Below are 25,593 nucleotides of genomic sequence, written 5' to 3' on the forward strand. Positions count from 1 at the left end.
AAAAATTACAGGTGCAACCCCTGACAAATGTCAGTTTTAAAGTCATCTTTAAAAGCAACTTCTTACCGAACTTCCCTGGTGATTCAGTGGTTCTGACTTCATCTTCCAATGCAGGAAGTGCAAGTTCGATACCTGGCCGCGGGGGCTAAGATCCCACATTCCTCATGGCCAAAAAAATCAAAACATTAAATAGAAACAATACCGTAACAAATTCAATAAAGACTTAAAATTTTAAAAGTAACTTGCCAAATATTAGCCTCTCTTTATTCTTCTTAGATAAGAACTTTTGTAACCTGCGTTTTGAGATCACTGAATAATTATTACCTACTTCCATGGTTTAAGGCTTCCCTGGTGGTTCAGACAGTAAAGCATCTGTCTGCAATGCAGGAGACCCGGGTTCGATCCCTGGGTTGGGAAGATCCTCTGGAGAAGGAAATGGCAGCCCACTCCATTATTCTTGCCTGGAAAATCCCATGGAAGGCGGAGCCTGGTAGGCTACTGTCCATGCAGTACCAAAGAGTCGGACACGACTGAGCGAATTCACTTCCATGGTTTAAAGGGAAAATAACTTCTTAATAATTAAGTTTTATCATTATTATTGGCATCGTTGTGAGTTAAATGTGATGCAGAATCATTAAAAAGTGTGCTAACTCTAATCCTTGTGTGTTTTGGTTTTTGTTTGTACTTTCAGAGACAAAGACATAGCATGGCATAAACATGGCGCAGTTCTATTACAAAAGAAATGTTAACGCCCCCTATAGAGACCGCATCCCTCTCAGGATAGTCCGAGCGGAATCTGAACTCTCACCCTCCGAGAAAGCCTACCTAAATGCTGTGGAAAAGGGAGATTATGCAAGCGTCAAGAAATCCCTAGAAGAAGCTGAAATTTATTTTAAAATCAATATTAATTGCATCGATCCTCTTGGAAGAACTGCTCTTCTCATTGCAATTGAAAATGAGAACTTGGAACTCATCGAACTCCTCTTAAGCTTTAACGTCTATGTTGGAGACGCCCTATTACATGCTATCAGGAAAGAAGTTGTGGGAGCTGTCGAGCTGTTGCTGAACCACAAAAAGCCCAGTGGAGAAAAACAGGTACTTGCGAAAATACTGGTTTTCATTTATTTTACACGCAGAAGGTTTCTATGGATGGTCAAATTCTTCCCCAATTTTAAGAAATATTAGCACTGAAATAAAAACTATTATGATGAAAAACTACTGCTAAGTACAGATTTTATACTCTACAGAAGTCACCATCACCTGCACCTCTTATCCTGGCTAATCAGACTTTAATAGAACCAAAGCAAAACTAAGTAACCTATGGTGGCTTCTCATACATTAGGGATATGTTTATATAATAGTATATAAATTTGGGGGGGGGTGGCGCTACTGTGTATATGTGGGGGTTTTCTCCTTGTCCTTCATTTTCTGAACATTCTGCAGTAACAGGCTGAATTCTTTTGCTATTTTTCCTTTTAACCTTCTTGCCTGTTTTGGAATTCTGTATCTTATTGCTAAAGTGAGTTGTACATCTAACTCTGATACTGTTTTGTTAGCAAACTCTAATGGATTCTTTTAAATGGAGACAAATTTTTTAAAAAAGCAAAAAAGTTTACTAGAAAATAACTGACTGTAGATTTAATATATCACACTTACTATTGGCAAAATGTAGCTATATCTTAATGTCATTAGTAGAAACTAAGCTAAAATGGTACGTGATTATAAATACTATCTGGTTTTAATTCCTGTTATCTTCCTATTTTTCACCCTAAGGAAGTGGAAAAATCATAGACAGAAATGAATAAGGAATCTATTTTTGTCTGTCTACATTATTCCCTGGTACTGCCCTGTATCTGAACTGTTTGATCCTTTATCCTTTCACGTTGAACTCTTCACTTCCCCACATCAAGCCTCATTGACTAATTGCAGAAGACATTGCATGTATTTCAGCGGCTCAAAATCTGTCCTTTCAAGTAAAATCTTATAAAAACAATTGTTTTTACACCTCTAGCAGTTTCTGTTCTATTTGATAAAGGTGTAAATATTTTCTGCAAATGACGGAGTTGGAGATTACGAGTGAAATGACACAGAACAAGACACACAAGAGACAGATGACACGCACACTCCGGCCGGAGGAACAGAACTGGGCAAAAAACTAATTGCCGTTTATTATAAAAGCCCCCTAGGCAGAATTCCAGACTGCATGAATAAGCCTTTTCAGCACAGCGCACGTGCATACATGTTATCGTAGAGCAAAGGGGAGTAAAATCCTCGTCTAGTGCAGAGTCTGTACAAAGCCCTCTATTCCTTCTTTATCACAAGAAGGGAATTCTCCCTCGTTTGCAAGGGACCATTAAACTCAAGGCTGTGTCCAGACTCTTTGGCAGAACGCCTCGTTTGCAAGGACATCTCTGCTATCCTATTAACCCTTCATCTCCCCCTTTTTTATTTGCTTTTATAAATTGTAACATGGTCTGGATCGTCTCTGCTTCGTGCTTTAGTTGTTTCCCTTTCCGCCATCGCCGGAAGACTAGAAAAGCAACACAACATAAAAGTAATATAAACACAGTGTTCCCAAAAGTAGTCCCAATTAGTGAGGATACATGCCCTAATGGATTTAAGTTATTCATTCCCTCTTGAAGACTTTTTAGCAAATCAGACCCCATAATGTCAGGTAAAGTCCTGCTAAAAGTAGACAAAATTTGTCGTTCCAGGTCCATAATCTCCGTAGTGAGATTTTGATGCCCAGTCAAGGATCGTTTTACTTTATCCCATCCTTCACTCATGTTAAATTGTACTGGTGTTATACAAAACTGAGAAGAATTCCAATCACATTTCAACACACTTTGTGTAGATAAAACAGCCAATTGATCTCCAAGCCAGGAAATGGTGTGTTGAAGATTGAGCACGTCGGTAGCAAGGTGGGCATCCAAATCTCGCTGTTGTTGCCATAACAAATGAGTCTTTATGCCAGTCCCGAATAAAATCAGCTGTTTGAATTCCTTGGTGTAACGCAAGACCTGCCACCGCCGCTGTTGCAGTTACTGATGCGACTGCTAGAATCGAAGCAATGACCACACCAAGCATACGTCGAGATCGGTGTAGCAAAGTCTGTACAGCGGTTACTAGATGAGAAACAGCAAAAGAATCTGACCACGGCCGAGTCAGATTTATAGGTAACCATACTTCTGTCCGAGCCTTAACAATTACTAGCGAGAAATTGGAATTATAGGCTCGTCTTTCAAATTCTTCCCACCAAGACTGATTTACACATTGAGTTAGATTACAATAGTCACATGACACAGACCCCACAGTATCATTCCAGGTCCAATTCCCATATAACAATGCAAAAGGATATTTTACACCTGCCATTGCAGAATAAGATTTATTAACATGTAAGTTAACATGGAATGGACCCGAAGAGTCACCACTGTCCAAAGTATAGTTTCCCAACCAGATAGTGAGATTACCAGAAACTGCCCATAGTTTCCAAATATCTCCTTGAATGTGCGGATATCCTTGCAATTGTAATTGAGGAGGGACAAGTGCAAATTGCTGCCATTTAACTGTTTCATTATCATTGCCCATCAAAGTGGTATTTGCACGATGCCACCTAAGAGATTTATTTGACCATTTTTCTCAGAATTGCCCATGATCTGGATTCCAATCTATAGTGATGGCCCCAGAATAATTCATGACTTTAAAGGGTCGATGACCTTGGCAACGTTCCCACTCCAAAGATTCTAGAGAAGGAACAAAAAAGTTAACAGGACATAGCGACATGTGTTTTCCATTATGAATGTCTATCAGTTCTGTCGAGGTGCTAAATCCCCGGGTGGAAACAAGCACAGTAAAAGCAGCAAAATGGTAACTATTATATTTTACCCCCCATGTATTATAGGAATGATGAGAATGTTCCTTGATGGACAGACAAAAGGGGTGTCCTCCTGTACATAAAGGAATACCTTCCACTGCAATGGTCAAATTACTAATATTATATTGTTGTTTATGATGAGATAGCTGTTCTATTCCCCCGCAAGCTGGCAGGGGAAAGAAGGCAGTCTCATTAGTGCATACCTGCACTTCTGGTTCCCCCCAGGAAACTGCTCTTACTACTGGGGGATTAGGTATATATGCCCAATATGTATGATTACTTGCCGATACAATGATTACCTGACATGTCACCACCGCCATCGTGGCAAGCAAAAGATTGGTAAGATTCAGAGGTTGCCCCACCTCCATTAACGTCTTCTCTGCTTCCTGGGTCAACCTCTTCATTTGACCCCATGTAGGAGGTGTTGCTTCCCTTGTATGGGAAGTAAGGCTTCTCTGTATAGTAAGCTCTTCTAATTTTTGAACAAAGGGATCAGCCATTGTTGATTTTGATCAATCTTGCTGGGGTCCAAAACCTGTAATTATCAACAGAAATGAAAGCATACCCTCGTCCCAAATATATTAATGATGTTGGGATCCAACCTTTCTCTTTATCTTTATACCAAATAGGCGTATTCAAGATCTTCTTATCCTCTTCTTTCCCTTGAAAATGCAACTCTGCTGCTGATAAATTTCCCTTGCTCCAAACATTCAAAAAATTTAGGGTAAGTAAGGTTTTATTCAGAATGTCTTTAGGTTTCATAAATCTCTCTTGTTCCCCCTTTTTTATTTTTTCAAGATAATCATGCAAGGTACGATTAGCTCTTTCAATGATAGCTTGCCCTTGACTATTATAAGGAATACCAAAAGTATGAGTTATGTGGTATTGAGATAAAAAGTGAGCTAATTTTGCAGATTGGTAGGCAGGTGCATTATCAGTTTTCAATTCAACTGGTAATCCCATAACTGCAAAACAAGATAACAAATGAGTAATAACAGCGTCAGCCTTTTCAGAATGTAATGCAGTGGCCCATTGAAAACGTGTGCAAGTATCTATAGTATGATGGACACATTTTTGTTGTCCGAAGGAAGAAATGTAAATTACATCCATTTGCCATATCTGATTTGCGTGTTGTCCTCTCATGTTGACACCTGGTGGGGTAAATGGCAAAGCAAAGGGTGCACATGTGGAACAAGAACGAACAATATTTTGAGCTTGTTTTCGAGTAATAGCATGAGATTTTTGTAACCCTTTGGAGTTGGTATGTTGTAAGAGATGTTCTTGTTTTGCTGCTTCTATAGGATAAAGTAAGGCATCAATTGTAGCATTTCTGGATGATAAGGGTCCAGGAAGGGCAGAATGTGCACGGATGTGAGTAAAGAAAATTAACTCTGAACGCTGCAAGAGCAATTGTTGTACTTGGTAAAACAATTTATCAATAGCTGTTTTAAGAGTCAATGGAAGGGAGACATGGGGAAGCTGTAGGCAAGAGAGAACAGCATATCGAGAATCTGAAACAATGTTAATAGGAAGTTGGGGAAAATCTTGCAAAACTAAATAGATAGCCCATAATTCAGTGGGCTGTACAGAAGAAAATGAGTGGGGGAGAACCTTGGAATTTTCCAGGGTCCAATATCCAGCAGTATTTTTGTTTGCACCTGTAAAAAATAGTGGGTCCCTTAACTGGAACATCTGAAATTGGGGAATGAGATATAGTGTTAGTACAGAGAAAATCAATCAATTTAGATGATGGATAATGATTAGAAAATGAATCAGGATATGAGGCAAGAGAAAATTTTCCAGTTTTCATTAAATTTTAAACATCAAGATATTTGAGCAGTTGTTAACAGTAACAGTCTGTGGTGGTTCACATCCTGATAATTGTAAAATACGATGGTGACCCTTCTGTATAAGGAAGGCTAATTTATCCATATATATAGTCAATTTTTTGGAAAAACTGTTAGGTAAGAAAACCCATTCTATTAATCCTTTTTCTTGAGCAATTACACCAGATAGGGAATAAGGGGTATGAAATATTATAAAAGAAATAGGTTGAGATGCATGTAAGTAAGTCAAAAAGCCGTCATTTAGTCGTTGCTCAACAAATTGAAGTTCCTGTAAAGCCAATGGGGTTAAGGTCCGGGGGCTATCCAGAGCTGTATCTCCTTCTAAAGTAGAAAACAAATGTCATAATTGATAAGTAGGAATCCCAAGTACCGGGCGTAGCCAATTAATATCTCCCAATAACTTTTGAAAATCATTTAAGGTTTTGAGATGGTCTCTTCTAATTTGCAACTTTTAGGGCCTAATTCTATATTGTTCCAATATTGTCCCTAAATATGAAATAGGAAAGTCCTTTTGAATTTTTTCTGGGGCTATTTGCAAATTGTATAGTCTTAAAGCCTCCTGTACTTTTAAAAAGAATTCATCATGTTCAGCAATACTAGGAGCTGCCAAGAGGAGATCATCCATATAATGATATAGACTATAATTGGGGTATTCTTGACGGAGGAATTGTAAAGAGCGAGCTACGAATTCTTGGCACAAGGTAGGACTATTTATCATTCCTTGTGGTAAGACTGTCCATTGATAACGCTTAACAGGCTGAGCATGATTAAGAACAGGAACTGTAAAAGCAAATTTATCTCTATCTTGCAATTGTAGGGGAATGGTAAAAAAAAAAAAAACACCATAAGATCTAACACCATTAAGGACCAATTCTGAGGAATAAGAGCCGGAGAGGGGAGTCCCAATTGTAATGGTCCCATAGGTTCAATACATTTATTAACTTCTCTTAAATCAGTTAACATTCTCCATTTTCCAGATTTCTTTTTTATAACAGAAACAGGAGAATTCCAGGGGGAGGTAGAGGGCTCTATATGACCAAGTTGGAGTTGTTCTTGTACTAATTGTTCTAACGCCTCGAGCTTCACTTGTGGTAATGGCCACTGCTCAACCCATTTTGGAGTATTAGTTCACCATTTTAATGGGAGTGCTCGAGGAATTTGAGCAGTGGCCACTAGTTTTCCGATGGAATGGTTACAGAAGCCCCCAGAGGAGAGAGAAGATCTCTTCCGCATATATTAAAAGGTATATTTACAATATAAAAGGTAACAGACACTGATCTTCCATTGTGGAATTGACATTGTAAGGGATGGGTACTCTTCCAGACATCTGCCATGGAGCCCAATCCCGTCAGCATTAAAGGGCTTTTTTCTTTTTCCCAATCTTGGGGCCATTGTTGAGAAGAAATGACTGAAACATCCGCCCCTGTGTCTACTAGTCCTTCAAAGTTGTTTCCCTGTATAATCAAAGCGAGAACAGGGCGGGAATCTTTGATAAGCATTTCCCAAAATATATGTCACCCAGTACTTCCAAATCCTCCTGTTCATTCATTAGGAAGAGCCAAAAAGGGGTGATAAGGTAGGAGAAGTATTTGAGCAATACATTCCCCAGCTAACAATGAAAGTGTGGTAGAAGTAGAGACCATAATTAAAATTTCCCCAACATAATCAGAGTCTATTACCCCAGGAATTATGGTTAAACCTCTCAAAGCTGCACTGCTATGGCCTAATATCAAGTCAAAAGTGCCTTTAGGCAGTGGTCCAAATACATTTGTTTTTAATTTATAAATGCCTTCCCCTGGTGACAAAAGAACATTATCAGCTAGTGGCAAATCAGCAGCAGCACTCCCTGAAGTAGCAGACCGTAAGTCCGAAATCATCATCTGAGGTCCTTTTAATGGGGCATCGACTCATAATGGTTGTTGGGAGAGAATAGGGTTGGGGCAGATGGGATGGGGAAGAGGGCAAGGAAGAGAAGTCCCTGGTATTGTTCCTGGGCCCCAAGGACTTAGGCCCGCAGGATAGTTTCCCGGTATCAGGTTGCCTATTTTGTCTGTTTTAGATCTGCATTCATTAGTCCAATGGAACCCCTTCCCACACCAATGGCAAAGTCCAGGAGGAGTCTTATTCTTCCCAGCAAGAGATCTGTCTTTAGGAATTGCACCTTGATCAGCTTTTAATTTCTGACATTCTCTTCTCATATGACCAGGTTTTCCACAATGGAAGCAGTTACCTCCCTTTTGTGGTCTCATAGCTTTGGCCAAGGCTGTAGCAAAGACATTAGCCTGATGCTCAGTTCCTCCTACTCCTGAGCAGGCTCTGATATATTCAGCTATAGATGCACCCTGTCCCTTGAAAGGTCCCAGTATATGCTTGCATTCAGGATTTGCATTTTCAAATGCTAAAGTTTGTAATAATATCTCTGAAATCTCATCCCTCTCTATAGCCCATTCCACAGCTACCCTCAATCTTGCTGGAAAATCAGTATATGGCTCATTGGGGCCTTGCATTGTTTTAACAAAGGAGGGCTGGGCGTGGCCAGTAGGCACCACAGGGCGCCATGCTCGTAAAAAGACCTGGCGGATTTGTTGTAAGTCCTGATCAGAGTATTGAGTCTGTTCTCTTAAAGCCTGATATTGGCCCTCTCCCATTAGCTTGTCCTCAAGAGGACCAGGGGTATTCTGTCCCTCATTAATCTGAGCCTGCTTTCTAGCTTCTTCTTCCCACCAGCTACGAAGTTGCAACCATTGAGAGCCCTCCAAGACAGCTTGGGCAATAGATTCCCAATCTAACGGAATGATTAATTTGCCTTTCCCCAATGATTCCAGCATAGCCAAAACAAAGGGAGACTGAGGACCGTACTGCGCTACTGCAGCCTTAAGATCTTTAAAAACTTTATATTCCAAAGGAGCATAATGAACATTTATCACATTGCCATCCTGCTGTCTCTGGATGGGAAACAATTGTGGAGGATCGATGAACCCACCAGGGGGAGCAGGCAAGTCCTCATCATGAAGCACAGACAAAGGAAAGGAGAACCGACAATGTTCCCTGCCCACATCGGGCCGATGAACCGCAGTGGGGAAAAGAGAAGCACAAGGAGGAGCAGAGGGTGGAGATTTTTTCTCCTCCTTACGGGATTTCCACCATTCCTGGAACAGATGGGTCATTTCTTTAATCTCTTTGCCCTCCTCTGACAAAACCGAAGAAGCCTCCAAATCTGATTCTGAACTATCCAATGTTTCACCATTTACAGGAGGAGGCTCATTTGTATCCTTGCCTTCAGGTGATGCAGAAGCCCCACCAACGTCTGACACATCCCCATAAATTATTTCTCCCCTCCTTGAAGCATTAGATTTCGTTTCATTATCAGTAGAGAGCAAGGTCAAAGCCTGTGTTATAGCACTACACGAAGTCCATAACTTCAAAGGGATCACATTACCCTTCTGATGTTGCTTTCTCAATTCCTTTTGAATTATTTTCCATTCCTTCAAGTTTAACTGTAACTTAGTTTGATATTGAAACCAATGACAATATTAAGCAAAAGAGCTCACTCAACCGACGAGTCAAGGCTTTAACGCCTATGGAGTGGAGAAGTCCTTGGACTAACTCCATGTATTGTGCCCATAATGATGAGGAATCCCCCATGATTTTTTTGAAAGCTCCCCTCTGCTAGGGTGAGAAATTCCTCATAATTTTCCCGAAAGTTCCCCTGCTATGGATTTAAAATCCCCCTGGGGTTACTCACCCTTTCGGTTTCACTCGAACCCCACGTTGGGTGCCAGATGTTGGAGATTACGAGTGAAATGACACAGAACAAGACACACAAGAGACAGACGACACGCACACTCCGGCCAGAGGAACAGACCTGGGCAAAAAACTAATTGCCGTTTATTATAAAAGCCCCCTAGGCAGAATTCCAGACTGCATGAATAAGACTTTTCAGCACAGCGCAGGTGCATATATGTTATTATATAGCAAAGGGGAGTAAAATCCTAGTCTAGTGCAGAGTCTGTACAAAACCCTCTATTCCTTCTTTATCACAAGAAGGGAATGCTCCCTGTTTGTAAGGGACCATTAAACTCAAGGCTGTGTCCAGACTCTTTGGCAGAACCCCTCATTTGCAAGGACGTCCAGCCCTAGCAGAGGGGCCCATTTGCAGGCACATCTCTGCTACCCTATTAACCCTTCAGACGGACTCTTAGAGACACTGTTGTGGTTTACTCACTACGTTGTGTCTGACTCTTTGTGACCCCATGGACTGTAGCCCCACCAGGCTCCTCTGTCCATGGTATTTCCCAGGCAAGAATCCTGGAGTGGGTTGCCATTTCCTTCTCCATGGGATCTTACCAATCCAGGGATTGAACCTGGGTCTCCTGCACTGCAGGCAGATTTCTTTACTAACTAAGCCACCTTAGAGACATTACATTCTTTTAAAGCAAGACCTGCTGTAGCTATTAATGCCGTTATCTTTGCTTTACTGGAGGACTTTGATCAGAATCATTGCCATGATTAGGACAAGAATTTCAAGGCTGGATGTCTCCTGAAAGTTCTCCCCAAAAGTCCGTGTTTTTTGGCCCATTCCTATGTCTCAACATCAGGCACCCTTTTCCCTCACCTGGCTCCAAACTTTGATAAAACAACACTCCACAATGACAATACTTCTTTGCTTTTTGCTTTACTGGTTTTTAATTGTTTCATATCCAGTTGTTTGGGTTACCTTCCCACCATATTGATCTTGATTATTAATAAAAGGTAGTAAAGGTTTGCAAAGGTTTGAAATCTGGCAGGAGTCTGAAATATCCCAGGCCATGTATTTCTGGACGATTTCTCTTGTATCTGTTTGTAAGACAAGAATTTTCCAACTTGTGCTATCCTTGGCAAGGGTGGACAAGTAGTAGTAATGTTTAAAGACATATATTATGTTATATCCCAGTTTTCCACTACTAGAGAAACACCGGACACTTAGGAATGAGTAGGGATCTGTTCTTATCTGTGTAAGTTCAGGTGCTCCTTCTCCAGTCATCTTGTGAATTTGAAACACCTGCACAATCATACTCCTAAAGTATTTGCATTTCTTAATAACAATGATCTTATATTGTATACCCTCGTTTATTATCTATAAGAGCAACCATGAGACAGACTTGGGACTGTGTGTCTAGATCATTTAAGATTGTAACAGTTCTATAGAACAAAATTGCTATTGTGTTTTTCCTGCTTATTACTATATAATCTTCTTAATTTTATTGTCTAGAGAACAGTGACCAAACATTTCAGTGTCTCTTTAGTCAATGACATTTGTGCTGGCCAAAGTAATTTGGTGTCTGGAGAAGATATCTGCTATTATGAGATTGTTTGTTGGAAGATGTTCAACTTCTGAGCTAAACTCTAGTGTGACAAGTAGGTCTTGGCTTCTTAGAGGCACTTGATCTGGAACCTTGATCATTAATAAAAGGCAGTAAAGGTTTGCAATCTGTCAGGAGTCTGAAATATCCCAGGCCTTGCGTTTCTGGAGGATTTCTTTTATATCAGTTCATAAGCCAAGAATTTTTCTTTTCTGTTTGCACATTCTAGAATTCCTCTTCAGCAAAGACACTGAGAATCAACAAAAGTTGTATCTTTTGGTTTGAACTTTGTAATTTGGAAACAGCAACTCCAACCTACCTCAGAGTTCCTGGTATCTTGTACAATAAAAGAGAAGTTGTTACACCAGGAAATGTATACAGTATGGCACATAAAAGAGGTCCCTGGGGTTTGTGGGGGAGAGAGGGGGGCAGACGAACCCCATTAGAGCTTGGCTGTTTATCTGTGACTTACTTAGACAATGCATCTCTTAAGTGTGGCCAACATCATTTGGAATAAAAGTTTCCATTAGCCAGCATCTGGTAGGTAACAAACGAATTCTTGACAGGATTTTTTATCTCATAAATTAAATTCCTTAGAAGATTCTTGTGATCATGAAAGCCATTTTGTGTTTACTCTGCTTGCCTAATTTGCAGTCTTACAGGCCACCCTCAAAGACCCTGGAACATATTACCATTAATTTTATTGAGGTCACTGAAGCTCAGTGTTATAACCTAAGAACAATAATATCCAAGTGGTCAAAATCAGCATAACTTGTCTTAAAATGAATCAAGGAAAAGGATCTATTATTAAAACACACAAATCTAATGATCAGAATGCTTACTTAGAACTAAAATGTGACAGATGTGGATCAGGAAATAGACTCTTCGTTGACAAATGTTAATTTGTCACGTGTTAATTTCTTTCTCTGGAATAAGATGCAAGGCATGACTGCCTCCCGAAATCATGGGGGCTTGAGATTTCAGATTACTCAGCTTATTCTTCCAGTATATTCGCCAGGGAACAGTTTACAATTTGCATATGCTTTTTGGGCCAGGTCTGAGCCCCGTCACTGGGGAGGAGACATGATTTTTGTTTTCTAGAGTCTAGTTGTGAAGAGAGACAGGAAAAATATCATGGGGATATGAGTAAATGTAATCACAATGGTGTTGGAGAAGACTCTTGAGAATCCCTTGGACTGCAAGGAGATCCAACCAGTCCATTCTGAATGCGATCAGCCCTGGGATTTCATTGGAAGAATGATGCTAAAGCTGAAACTCCAGTACTTTGGCCACCTCATGTGAAGAGTTGACTCATTGGAAAAGACTCTGATGCTGGGAGGGATTGGGGGCAGGAGGAGAAAGGGACGACAAAGGATGAGATGGCTGGGTGGTATCACTGACTCGATGGACGTGAGTCTGAGTGAACTCCGGGAGTTGGTGATGGACAGGGAGGCCTGGCGTGCTTCGATTCATGGGGTCACAAAGAGTTGGACACGACTGAGCGACTGAACTGAACTGAACTGAACTGAATCACAATGGAAAAGAGAAATCAATCCTTGGGTAATTATGAAACTAAACTGACTAGACTTGGTAAATACAAAATTTTACTGGGTGGAGGGCATCGGGGGAGCAGGAGAAAGGCCTGAAGGAGGAGTATGAATGTTTGGTTTATAACTGGGGAAAGTTAATTCCAGTAGCTGAGGTAGAGACTCTAAAAGAGGTATATGAGACCTGCTTGGATATACTCAGCTTTCGCTTTATTGACATTGACATCTAGGAAATTATCAGACATTTTAGTCTTAAGAAAGGAGTTTGGGATTGATATACAGATGATAGGGAGGACCTTGAAGTGCATAAAGTCACCTGTCTTCCAATCACTTTGACATTAGTTGTATGTCCTTTCCCTTGTATATTGTTTAAATGTTTATGATGGTTAGTATGTTAAAAACTTTTCTAAATGCCACATCTAATGAAGATATTTAGGTTTTTCCAGATAAATAGATGGGCACAGATTATTAATTATTTTCTTCCCTATTTCATGTACTTCTTCATAAATCAAGATACTGAGTCCTTAGTGTTTTCATTTTTACTATAAAAAATGAAAAAAGCAATACTTTATTTCTTTTCATGCAGTATACAGCACAGAGAACCTGTCATTCTCCACACTGGGCAGGGAGATGGGAGATTATGTATTCTTACTGAGACTGCTTCCTGGCTAGAATCATTACTCTGATACTCTCTGCTGATTTTACTGAACTTTTCTTTAACCTCCTTAGTGCTGTATTTCTCCATAGGGAATAACCAACAGTGACTTCTCAGCTCCCTTTTTTCAGTCAATTGATTGGTTACTTGACTTCTAATTATTTCTAGCAGACCTTTCTCTTTGATGTCTTCTAAGGCCAGATTCAATTTCAGTTTCAGCTGCTTCAATAAATGTTCATCAGAGGCAGTACTTTCTTTTTCACTCTTCACTTAGACACTAGTACTGAATCTTCAGTACCATCAACATTTCTGGGAGGGCTTCTTACTTCAGTTTGTGGGATCCTGCCCCAAGAGTCTCTGATATAGCTGGTCTGGAAGGGGTCCCTGGGACTTGTGTTCCTCCCAAGTATGAAAGTGACACTAATGCTTCTGGTCTGGAGACAACACTTTGAGAACTGCTGACTTAGAGAATGTTGAAAACTACAGAATACCTATAGTTGTATACCTCATGTTAGGTATGGCTGCATTATACCATGATAACCTTGCTTTTGGGAGATTTCAAATAACTATCTTAAATACTAGTGATTAAGTGGTATTTAGTACAAAATAATTTTCCAATTTCACTAATGCATTTATTATATTTTCCCTTCTTTGGGAAAAATACTTTGCTAAACATTACTTATCCATTCAGTAGTTAAGATCCTAGAGTATTTCAATTGAAGAAATTTTGATTTGAAAGCCCCACTAAAAAGAGTATCAAATTTTATAATTTCAAGAGACCTTGGAGATCATCTAACCCAATCACTTTGTGTTATAGAAGAGGGAAAAGTATTGGGGATTTAACCTGACCTAAAGAATCTATAAACCAATATCTAGCATCCAACCTGCCGATAGCCTGAATGATGAATATTCATTGAACTTGTCATCATGCCAGTAATTCATGATAAGAATTTTATTTGCATTATCTCATTTCATCTTCACATTATCTGGTGAAGGTGGGTCCCATTGTTCTCCCCATTTACAGATGAGGAAATGAAAGCACAAAAAAGTATTAGTGACACATCCCAGAAAACAGAACCAGGAAATATCGGTGCTGGAACTCGAGAGTCACGGAAAATCATCACCAGGCTATCTGGCTCCAGCCACTGTGCCAATTTGGATAAGAATCATTAAAATGATTAGCTAATTATCCTATTTAGGATATGAGTTACATAAATTTGAAAGAGCCTCTAGAATTACATACTTAGGCTGTGCCTCTATCTTGTCTATTATGATACCGTTTATAATTTAGTTGCTCAATAGATACTAAGTCATTAGAAGTAATTAGAAGCTATGAAATGCCAGGGAAGAGTAGAGTTGAGTGACAGAAATACTGACTTCTAGCCCTGTTCAACACTTGCTAACAGGACAAGCCTCTGAAAATCATTCTGAGCCTTGGTTTTCTCGGTATTAATTGGAATCATAGAATTAACGTACTTGCTTCTTTAATGTCTGGTGGTGTTAAAGTTCTGTAAAAGTGTTTCACAAGGTGACATGTAATAACAACATAATATACTGTTATTACTATATTATGTCATAATCTCTGTCTTCCTATTGACAAACAAATATACTAATAATACGACATACACTAAAAGATAAAGTTCAGCACTGGCAATTTACCTTCTGGAGTGCATGCCTTCTTTTTCATTTGAAAAATGTAATTATTGGAACTAGAAACCCTATTTAGGGAGAGCACAGGAAAATTTAATTGTTTACCCTTTTCCTTTCTATCTCAGTGCTCCTAGGGGATTTCAAAAAATAATTTCTGTGGATATGCTAATGCGATTTGTGGCTTTAGAAAGAGTACCTATTATGTAATCAGGAAATCAAAGGATGAAATAGGAGATTGGCATGGGCAAGTTAATGTAAATATGTATCCAACCCATGACTAAAAATAAGGGACGTTTTTAATTGATATCGATGCTAATAAATATATCCCTGGCTACTGGGAAGAGATAGAGTTTACTTTTATCTCTTGTCTTCATTTGATTTTAGTTGCTAGACTTTAGAGCAAGTAATTTACTTCTGCAGACTCATGAATTTCATATAGTCCTTTTTAAATGTCCTGTGCTAAGGCAGCCTATATGTTCTAGTCTTTAGAGCTACCCCTTGCAGAGTGAAAACATTTCCACTTCCTCAGTGGTTAACCAGCTGAGGTTACCCTTTTTGATTTGCTTCTGTTACATTCTGGATATTCACAGTAAGTGAAACTAAATACCATCATCATATTTACTATCAAAATTCAGAGAGAGAGTGAAGGCAAGAGAGAGAGAATTATAAAGTATTAAAGATGTTCTCCTTCCTGGTGGTTCAGATGGTAAAAAATCCACCTGCAATGAAGGAGACACGGTTTCAATCCCTGGCTTGGGAAGATCCCCTGGAGGAGGGAATGGCAACCCTCTCTAGTATTCCTGCCTGGAGAATTCCTTGGACAGAGGAGCCTGGTGAGCTACAGTCCATGGGGTCACAGAGTTGGACATAACTTAGTGACTAAACAACAACAACTTCCCAAAATACTTATCCTATTGTGAAACATAGCTGGATACATCATCAATTATCCTTTCTTTATTTCTGGATGGAAAATGTCAATAGAAAATGTTTATAATATTGTCCACCATTAATATGAAAAAGCTGAAAATTATCCCCAACATGATCTTTATAATGTCAAATAGAAACCAACGTAAAGTATTTTTACCAATAAGTACTTTCAAAGTCTAAAAATTAAATTGATTCCTATTATTCCACAGCAGGGAATTTAAATGCTGTTACAACATAGATAGAGCCTAGATTTCCTTTAGTCAGTTGGCAAATGGCAATCATGAGTGATCTGAATGATTCTGCCCTAAATGGAAGAATTTTTAAAAGATGGACTATGTTTCACTGTTAACATGATAAAGTGGTTTAAACTAACTGGTCATTCTGACTCATAAGATAATACACATTGACATTTTCTTTTTCTTGATGACCAGCAAATTATAGATAAGCAGTCCTCCAGAATTCTCTTGTTCCTTCCTCTCAACATATCACACTTATTATAAAAGTCATCAGCATCATCATTAAATATGTTTGGAATGCACAAGAGCAAAAAGCTTTCAGCTCCTTCTGAAACTCAAGTGAAAAAAAGAGGATAAAAAACAATCTCAACCAATAAAGCAATGCTTCAAGCATTGAGGCATTTCCATCTGATGGTAAGAAAATACAAGAAAGAGTCCTTATTTTCTGTTTGTGGACAAGGAAGGAGGGAAAGATGGTAAAGAGGTTCGAGAGAGAAAGATGTGGCTGTAAATCCTATCTTATCGTCTAGGCAAATTGTTTGAGCCTTGACTTTCTCATAAATAAGAAGGGGATAATAGTCCCTGCTCACCATGTTGTTGTAAAGATTAGATGGTTAGCACACTAATAGCCTACGGAGTCGCACAGAGTCGGACACGACTGAAGCGACTTAGCAGCAGCAGCAGCACGCTAATATGGCTGGCATTTAGAGAGCTCAGTACATGCACCTTCACCTTGATGTCATTTGAGCATTTTATACTTATTCAATTCAATTTAATTAAAAATGCTTATGTGTGTTGAAGAGGCTAAAAGTTCTTCAAAGTAAATTCCTTGAGAAGCCTTAGCACTTGTATGAAGACTGAGTTTATGTTAAAGTAAGAGAGAGGGTATACTGGTGGCTCAATCAGTAAAGAAGCAGTCTGTAGTGCAGGAGACCAGGGTTCAATCCCTGGGTCAGGAATATCCTGTGGGGAAAGGAATGGCAACCCACTCCAGTATTCTTGCCTGGCAAATCCCATGGACAGAGGATTTACTGGTGACAGTCCATGGGGTCACAAAGAGTCAGACATGACAGAGCAACTTTCACTTTCACTTCAAGAGCAAGGGGAAACTAAACTTTGAAATGTGAGCTTTGGTGATAAACTTTTGGGGGTTCATTTTCATTGATCACCTTAATCAATTATTTTGTTGTTGTTTAGTCACTAAGTCATGTCCTAGCACAGCACAGTGTATATAATATATATATGTGTGTGTGTGTGTGTGTGTGTGTGTGTGCACACGTGTGTGCTTGTTCAGTCATGTCTGACTCTTTGTGGCCCCATGAACTGTAGCCAATGGGACTCATCTGTCCATGGGATTCTTCAAGCAAGGAAACTGGAGTGGGTTGCCATGTCTTACTCCAGGGGATCATCACAATCCAGGGACTGAACCCAGGGCTCCTGTGTCTCCCGCATTGCAGACAGACATTACTTGCTGAGCCCTCGGGGAAGCCCATGTGTGTGTGTGTGTGTGGAGGTATCCAAGGTGGAGGTCCTAGAACCCATCCCCAAAGATACCAAGGGATGCACACATATCCATGTACAGCTACACACACATATATGCATACACACCCCTTCATAAGAAAAATAATGGAACTGCTTCTCTTAAAAATCATAGGTGGTTTCTGACGTTTGAAAGAGGTTCTAAAGTTTATCTGGAAAAATCACCTAGAATGTTTTTCACCAAGCACGAGTAATATAGAATCATATTATTCCTCTTTTCCAGTTTCAAATGATTTTAATGCTCACACAGATCAGCCTGATTCAGTGTGAAAGGGGTCTTCTTGTACAAGGGCATGAATATCAGGTGGTGAGGGTCATTGGATGCCAGTCACAGATACACAGCAAAATGTTAGTATTAGTTATCTCTGAATATTGGGATAGCGTGCATGTTTTTCTTTTTTGTGTTTTTCTGTCTTCTCTAAAATCTCTACAATGAACATACATTATTTTCAAATTGGAAAAATATATGCTTCTATATACATATCTCTGTGTATATTCATCTTAATTGTTGTTTTAGTCCCTCAGTCATGTCCAACTCTTTTGTGACCCATTAACTGTAGCCCACCAGGCTCCTCTGTCCATGGAATTTTCCAGGCAAGAATATTGGAGTGGGTTGCCGTTTCCTTCTCCAGGGAATCCTCCCAACCCAGGAATCGAACTCTTGTCTTTTGCATTGGCAAACGGATTCTTTACCACTGAGCCACCAGGGAAGCCCTATGTATAGTTATGTACAGGCACATTGATCTTGGAGAAACTGGGTATATATGCCATCATCCACACTGACAGGCCTAGCAAATGTGGAATCATTACATTATTCTTGGTACAAAGTCACTGGCTTTTGCTCCTCCAAGTTCACTGGAGTGGAGCAACTCAAAGAGACAGCAAAGTTAGGAGAATGGTCTGGGTGAGCAGAGTCAGTAAAGGAATCCTGCCATTCTTCTGGTTATTCTGCTATCTTTAAAATTCCTTTAGCTGCCTCTGTGGCCAAGATAATGTTAAAATATGACCACATAGTAGCCCTTGACCTCAAGGAATCTAATCTAGCAATCAATTGCAACTTTGAGATAAATAGAAGTAATAATTTATAATATGTATACTCATCCATTTTGTTTTTTTATACAATATTGATTTTCCAATTGTATTTACATAGTTCTCTTGCATATTTTATTCTAGAGTATCAGAGCCCATTCATCTTCTTTATCATCTGAGGTACCTTTGATTCTTCTGGTCTGACCTAAAGCTACCAGCTTTAGGAAAGAAACTTAAACTGTATTCTATTCAGTGCTTTTCAGCGTAAACTTAATGTTTGACTTGCAAGTAATATTTCTTAAATCATGTGTTCTAGCACCTGTTTTGGATGACTTTTACTTCACTATACCATGATCTCCTTAAGCCAAGCCTATGCTGCCTGATTATCTCAACTAAAAAGCAAAGATTCAAACTGAACGTTGGGAAATCAGAGGGCATTTTGATATCATACTTATACCACCTCTCTCCCCCTCTTTTGCCCCCACTTCCCCAACACACACATACACACACTGACTCCTAGAACCATTACCTTATACAGGTATGAAGAAAATAAAATTTATACTAGTTTAGGAAACTAGCCCAAGATTACTGAGATTATTCATTCTTGAGCCAGGATTAAAATTTACTTTTTTTGGTCTAGGATCAAATATAAATATTTATCATAAACATTACTTTAATTCCAGCCTTTAACATTGGGTAGAATAAGGAAAAATATAAATAAAAATATAAAAATTAAAAAATGTTTCAAGGCTTAATTTTGTATAACAGGAAATGTTTCCTGGTAGGAGAGGGCCAGGTTTGGATTTAGACAGATAAGAATACAAGTCCTAGTTCTACCCCCTTACTACTTGCATGACATAATGATGATTATTTAACTTGAAACAAGCAAGCAAAATGGTAATGGCTACCTCTCACAATTATAAGAATTAGAAATTTTAAGTACTTCATGTAAAGTGGAGCTTCCCTGGTAGCTCAGAAGGTAAAGAATCTGCCTGCAATGTGGGAAATCTGGGTTCAATCCCTGGGTCAGAAAGATCCCCTGGACAAAAGAATGGAGAATTCCATGAACAGAAGAGCCTGGCAGGCTAGAGCTATAGTCCATGGGGGTCGCAAAGAATTGGACACACAAACTGAGCAATTTATACTTTCAGGTAAAATAAGTGCCTAGTGTATTGACATTTGAGTTAGTATTGTCAGCAGCAGCAGCATTCCTTCATTCATTTCAGAACCAAGTAGCTAATTTGATTTATGTCTAAAGATTGACATTTCCATCACAATGCTCAGTAATGGTGATTAGGTGATGCAGAGCTCGGGAGGCAAACTCCCCTGTCCCTGGGATTCTCCAGGCAAGAATACTGGAGTAGGTTGCCATTTCTTCCTCCAGGAGATCTTCCCAACCCAGGGATTGAACCCACGTCTCTTCTCCTGTTTCGGCCGGTGGATTCTTTACCACTGAGCCACCTGGAAAAACTACAGTGAAGTCGAAATAAATATAGTCAAAATATGTTGCTAATTATCAGATACAATGTAGTTTCACTCTGAAAACAGAGAAAGAAAAAGAAAAATCATGATAAAAGAAAATGATCAGCGATGATCTCATGGGAGAATAAACAAGTTCCTTTAAGGATATTTTAGGGAGTACGTGTTCAGAGAAGGCAGGTCATTTAAATGCAACATTATGAGAATAAATGCAAAACATCTCCTTCCATAAATCACATTGTTTCTTTTAATAAAGATGAGATAAAGCAGATCAAGTTTGTTTTGACCACACTTAAGGAAAAGACTGCCACCTGGTGAATATCTGAGGCCTTTAAAAATACATCAGTATTAGTTTAAACATCTGGCACAAACTCAAAAATAATAGTCACACACTACATTATTTTTCTTTACTTTTTAATGGATTACGTTGCTTCACACCACCCTATTAGCAGAGATTTTGTAAGGCAGCATAAATGTCACAAGTTTCCATGACATTTATGCATTTTTACCTGGTACAAATGCATGTTTTATAGGTCACCTAATTCAGATGAAATATTACCACCAAAAGTAAACAAAAATTTATAAACCACCATGATATATTTCTTTGGATTTCTTTACTTAATTCTATAGCAAAATGAGAAAAATGATATTTTGGGGTCGCCGTAATGCTGATACATTCCACTCTTTACAACCCTGATCCAGAGGGCCAAGAGCAGGAGTAGTCATTTTTCATTCTGTAACTAGTGCTGTAGTCAGAATCTGTTTGGATTTTTCCTAGAGCTTAGCCTTTTCCTGTATATTTTATCTGAGCCTTAAGAGATGAAGAATTAATCCCCAAAGTTTTCTTATTTTGGTAACATATTCCCCCTCCACCTATCCTGATACGTACTTTTGACACATTAAAGTGGAGGTTAAGAAGTCTCTTAGCTGGTTGCTAATAGAACTCATAAATTTCTGAAGTCTTTCATTCTTGTAGCTGAAGATTCAAGTTCACAGCTAAGGAAACTCAATGGAGAAAAGAAAAAAATATATATATGATTCTTTCCTTTTAGCTGTGTATTTCTTAGCACGCATTTAAAAACCTAGGTAATATTTTCTTTAGTTGTGGATGAAATAAAGCCATCGTTCCATTCAGAGGACCAGGAGCCCATCGCTTTTCTTTAGCTGAGAAAGTCCAGCTACAAGGCTGACATGACTTAGCACCTGTCTCTTCTCATTAGCTTCACATTTTTATTTCCTAGAATTTTTCCAAGTGTTAATTTAATTATTTTTGTGCAATCAAAGGAGAAGTTCTGAAAAACCAGTTATTTCTATAGCACTCCTTAGTTTCGGAGCTATGTTTTTAATCCTGAAAAGACAAGTTTTTGTGGCCTTGCCTTTCATCAATACTTAGCAATATAATACATCATGTGACAGTGATGGAGCACAGCTATCCTCGTTTACTTTAACTTGCTAATCCTTCTTTTGTTGTTACTTTTTCTTTTTAATTTTTAAAAATTTTATATTGGAGTATAGTTGATTATGGCAACCCACTCCAGTGTTCTTGCCTGGAGAATCCCAGGGATGGGGGAACCTGGTGGGCTGCCGTCTATGGGGTCGCACAGAGTTGGACACGACTGAAGCGACTTAGCGGCAGCAGCAGCATAGTTGATTAACAATGTGGTCTTAGTAGGTGTACTGCAAAGTGCCTCAGTTATACATACACATGTATCTATTCTTTTTCAAATTATTTTCCCATTTAGGTTATTACAGTATATTGGGCAGAGTTCCCTGTGCTATCCAGTAGGTGATTGTTGGTTATTTTATTTTTATAAACTTTTAATTTTACATTGCAGTACAGCAGATTAAAAATGTTGTGATAGTTCTAGGTGGACAGCAAAGGGACTCAGCCATACACATACATGCATCCGTTCTGTGTGGTTTTGTATTTTAAATACAGCCGTGTGTACGTGCCAGTCTCCAAATCCCAGTCTAGTCCTTTCCCAGCTCTTCCCCTCTGGTAACCATAAATTTGTTCTCTAAGTCTGTGAATTTGTTTCTGTTTTATAAACGAGTTCAATTATGTCATTTTTTAGAGTTTCTGCATTGCATATAAGTGGTATCATATGATATTTATTTTTCTCTATCTGACTTCACTTAGTATGATAATCTCCAGCTTCATCCATGTTGCTGCAAACAACATTATTTCATTCTTCTTAATGAAGACTTTTTACCTTTAGTTTTCCCCTCATGCTATTCAGTTCAGTTCAGTTCAGTTCAGTTCAGTCGCTCAGTCGTGTCCGACTCTTTGCGACCCCATGTATTGCAGCATGCCAGGCCTCCCTGTCCATCACCATCTCCCGGAGTACACTCAGACTCATGTCCATTGAGTCTGTGGTGTCATCCAGCCATCTCATCCTCTGTCGTCCCCTTCTCCTCCTGCCTCCAATCCCTCCCAGCATCAGAGTCTTTTCCAATGAGTCAACTCTTCTCATGAGGTGGCCAAAGCACTGGCGCTTCAGCTTTAGCATCATTCCTTCCAAAGAAATCCCAGGGTTGATCTCCTTCAGAATGGACTGGTTGGATGAAGTTTGAGAAGAAACTGAACTACAAAAGGCATCACAGTATAACAGACTGAAAAACCATTTTGTTTTAAAAGATCCAAATACACAACTGTGGCTAGTTGAGCTTTTATATTTATATATTACTATACTATACTATTACTATATATTACTAATATATAAATATTTTCTCTTTTCATTTATAAATTGCTTTAACTCTATCAAAGCTCTTTCTTCGTATTAAGATCACTTGATCCTGTGAGTAAACAGGTAACGTTATGTCTAAAAGTGAAGCTGGTGATTGATGTGCTGAAGGCCACACTGGTAGTGGATGAGCCAAGGTCACATGACTCCTTAGCTTATCTCCTCTGCTCTTCTCAATATATTAATAACTGATCCAATCTCACACCCAATTCAGAGGATTCCCTGATGGCTCAAATGGTAAAGAATCCACCTGCAATGCAGGAGACCCGGGTTCAATCCCTGGGTTGGGAAGATCCCCTGGAGAAGGGAACGGCTAGCCACTCCAGTATTCTTGCCTGGAGAATCCCATACACAGAAGAGCCTGGTGGGCTACAGTCCATGGGGTGGCAAAGAGTCAGACACAACTGAGCAATTTTCACTTTTCACACCCAATTCATAGTAGCCAGACATTCAAACTACCTACCCAGCACTACCTTGCTAACTTGCAGCTGTTTGCATCTTATTTGCTTCAACTGGGCTTCCCTCGTGGCTCAGCTGGTAAAGAATCCGCCTGCAATGTGGGAGACCTGGGTTCGATCCCTGGGTTAGGAAGATCCCCTGGAGAAGGGAAAGGCTACCCACTCCAGTATTCTGGCTTGGAAAATTCCATGGACTGTACAGCCCGTGGGGTCGCAAAGAGTCAGACACCACTGAGCGACTTTCACTTTCACTTTTGCTTCAACTACCGGTTCTGTATTTTCACTCTGCCTCTCCTCATCCATGGGAACCATTTTGATTCCCATCCTGCTCTTTTGGACAAGCAGGTTTTTTCATTAAAGCACTCTACCGGTGGAATTCTGCTGCATTGCTCACTGCCAGAAATGGTCCATAGGAAGTTTATCATCTTCTTTGTTTCCTAATCGCTGTGACAGATAAAGCTCTTAAATTGAGTTATCCATCTAAAGCACAGACTTTTAAAAGAAATTGAACTATTAATAACTATTTTTTTGCCATACTGGATTGATGAGACCTTGTCCACATCCCCCATCTTTTGAGTGTTAGTCGCAGTGAATTAAAATCTGAGAATTCATGTCATTTGTCCCTACATGGCTGCCAAACATGTTCCATCCAATTTGGAGGACAAAAATCTAGAGTTATGATTTCTATCACACTAAGAATCTCAGACCACTTGAAAATTACAGGCAAGCTTGGTAATACTTGTTTAAATTTAACATAAACTCAGATATATTTTGCTCCACAGAGACTTCATTTGAACCTCAAATCACAGGATTTGACATAATTATGTCAACTCTTATTTATTCATGTAAATCTACATTAATCATATGTTGCACACTTTAAACAAATCTATGAAAATACAAAAAATATAAAACAGAAAAAAATGAAAGTTACTTAGTGTGATTTTTTTAACTGACAGATTTGTTTTATTTCAAATATATGAAATAATTTAATAGTTTGTATTCCTTTGTGTGTTTAAAATAAAATTATAAAGTAAAAAATAGAGTAAGGAATTTTAAAAACATGACAAAAATTTATAAAATAATTCTATTTAACATTGATAAATCAACAAAGGACAACAAGCAAAATATACAATCTTCTGTATTTATGGTCTATCTATATAATGAAACTAGCACCTTTTATTTTTGTTGGAACTGAATCCTTTTGGAAAAGCAACTTAGCAACAGTTAGCAAAAGCAAAACCAAAGAAAAAATTATTCATGGTTTGTCATTCATTCTTTCATATATTCAAAATAGAGGTGATTAAGTAAATTACAGTGTATTATTAATTTAAATGTTTCACAAGTATCAAAATAATATTTATAAAATAAAATCTATCAAGGAATAAGTAAATATCAAATAATGACTGAATTCCATATGAATTAAATAAACACTTTTGTATTAATAATTAATTTAAAAACATAATGTGAATATTAAATCTCTTTAGCAAGGGTTAAAAGGGGTTTTCATGTGGACAAGACTCTATGAGCTTAAAAGTAAAGTGGATATTTAATCTATGCAAAACCCTATACACATGGCTTTCCCTTTCAAAGACTGGTGATCTATTTGAAGAAAGAATTCCTAGGGAACACTGAGCAATATGAGGGGGAAAAGACTGGTAAATTTGTTCAGATGAAAATAACATTAACAATCTTCATAATAAAAATTTATATAAAACATGGAAAATATATGAAATAAATATGATAGAGAAAAATGGTTAATATGTTTTAAAATAACAATGAAGAAAAACAGGTGAGATCTACCATTCAAGAACCCTATTATTCCAATCTTTCATCAGTTCAGTTCAGTTGCTCAGTCATGTCCAACTCTTTGTAACCCCATGGAATGCAGCATGCCAGGCTTCCCTGTCCATCACCTACTCTCAGAGCTTGCTCAAACTCATGTCCATCGAGTTGGTGATGCCATCCAAGCATCTCCTCTGTCGTCCCCTTCTCCTCCTGCCTTCAATCTTTCCCAGCATCAGGATCTTTTCCAATGAGTCAGTTCTTCACATCAGGTGGCCAAAGTAGTGGAGCTTCAGCTTCAGCATCAAACCTTTCAATGAATATTCAGGACTGATTTCCTTTAGGATGGACTGGTTGGATCTCCTTGCAGGCCAAGGGACTCTCAAGGGCCTTCTTCAACACCACATTTCAAAAGCATCAATTCTTCGGCACTCAGCTTTCTTCACAGTCCAACTCTCACATCCATACGTGACCACTGGAAAAA

At 38.8% G+C, this 25,593-nt stretch overlaps 1 protein-coding gene across 6 annotated transcripts in view; it reads left to right on the forward strand.

The window, feature by feature from the left end:
• The first annotated feature begins 717 nt into the window (after positions 1-717).
• Positions 718-25,593, forward strand: part of TRPC4 (transient receptor potential cation channel subfamily C member 4) — a 143,555-nt gene continuing 118,679 nt past the window's right edge. For all 6 annotated transcript variants that reach the window (XM_068984286.1, XM_068984287.1, XM_068984288.1 and 3 more), the window contains exon 1: positions 718-1,095. In XM_068984286.1, the coding sequence (XP_068840387.1) occupies positions 718-1,095 (378 nt within the window). The remainder of the gene's footprint in view (positions 1,096-25,593) is intronic.

The sequence above is a fragment of the Capricornis sumatraensis genome, chromosome 12 (genome assembly GCF_032405125.1).
Source record: "Capricornis sumatraensis isolate serow.1 chromosome 12, serow.2, whole genome shotgun sequence".
In the NCBI taxonomy this organism is placed as follows: domain Eukaryota; kingdom Metazoa; phylum Chordata; class Mammalia; order Artiodactyla; family Bovidae; genus Capricornis; species Capricornis sumatraensis.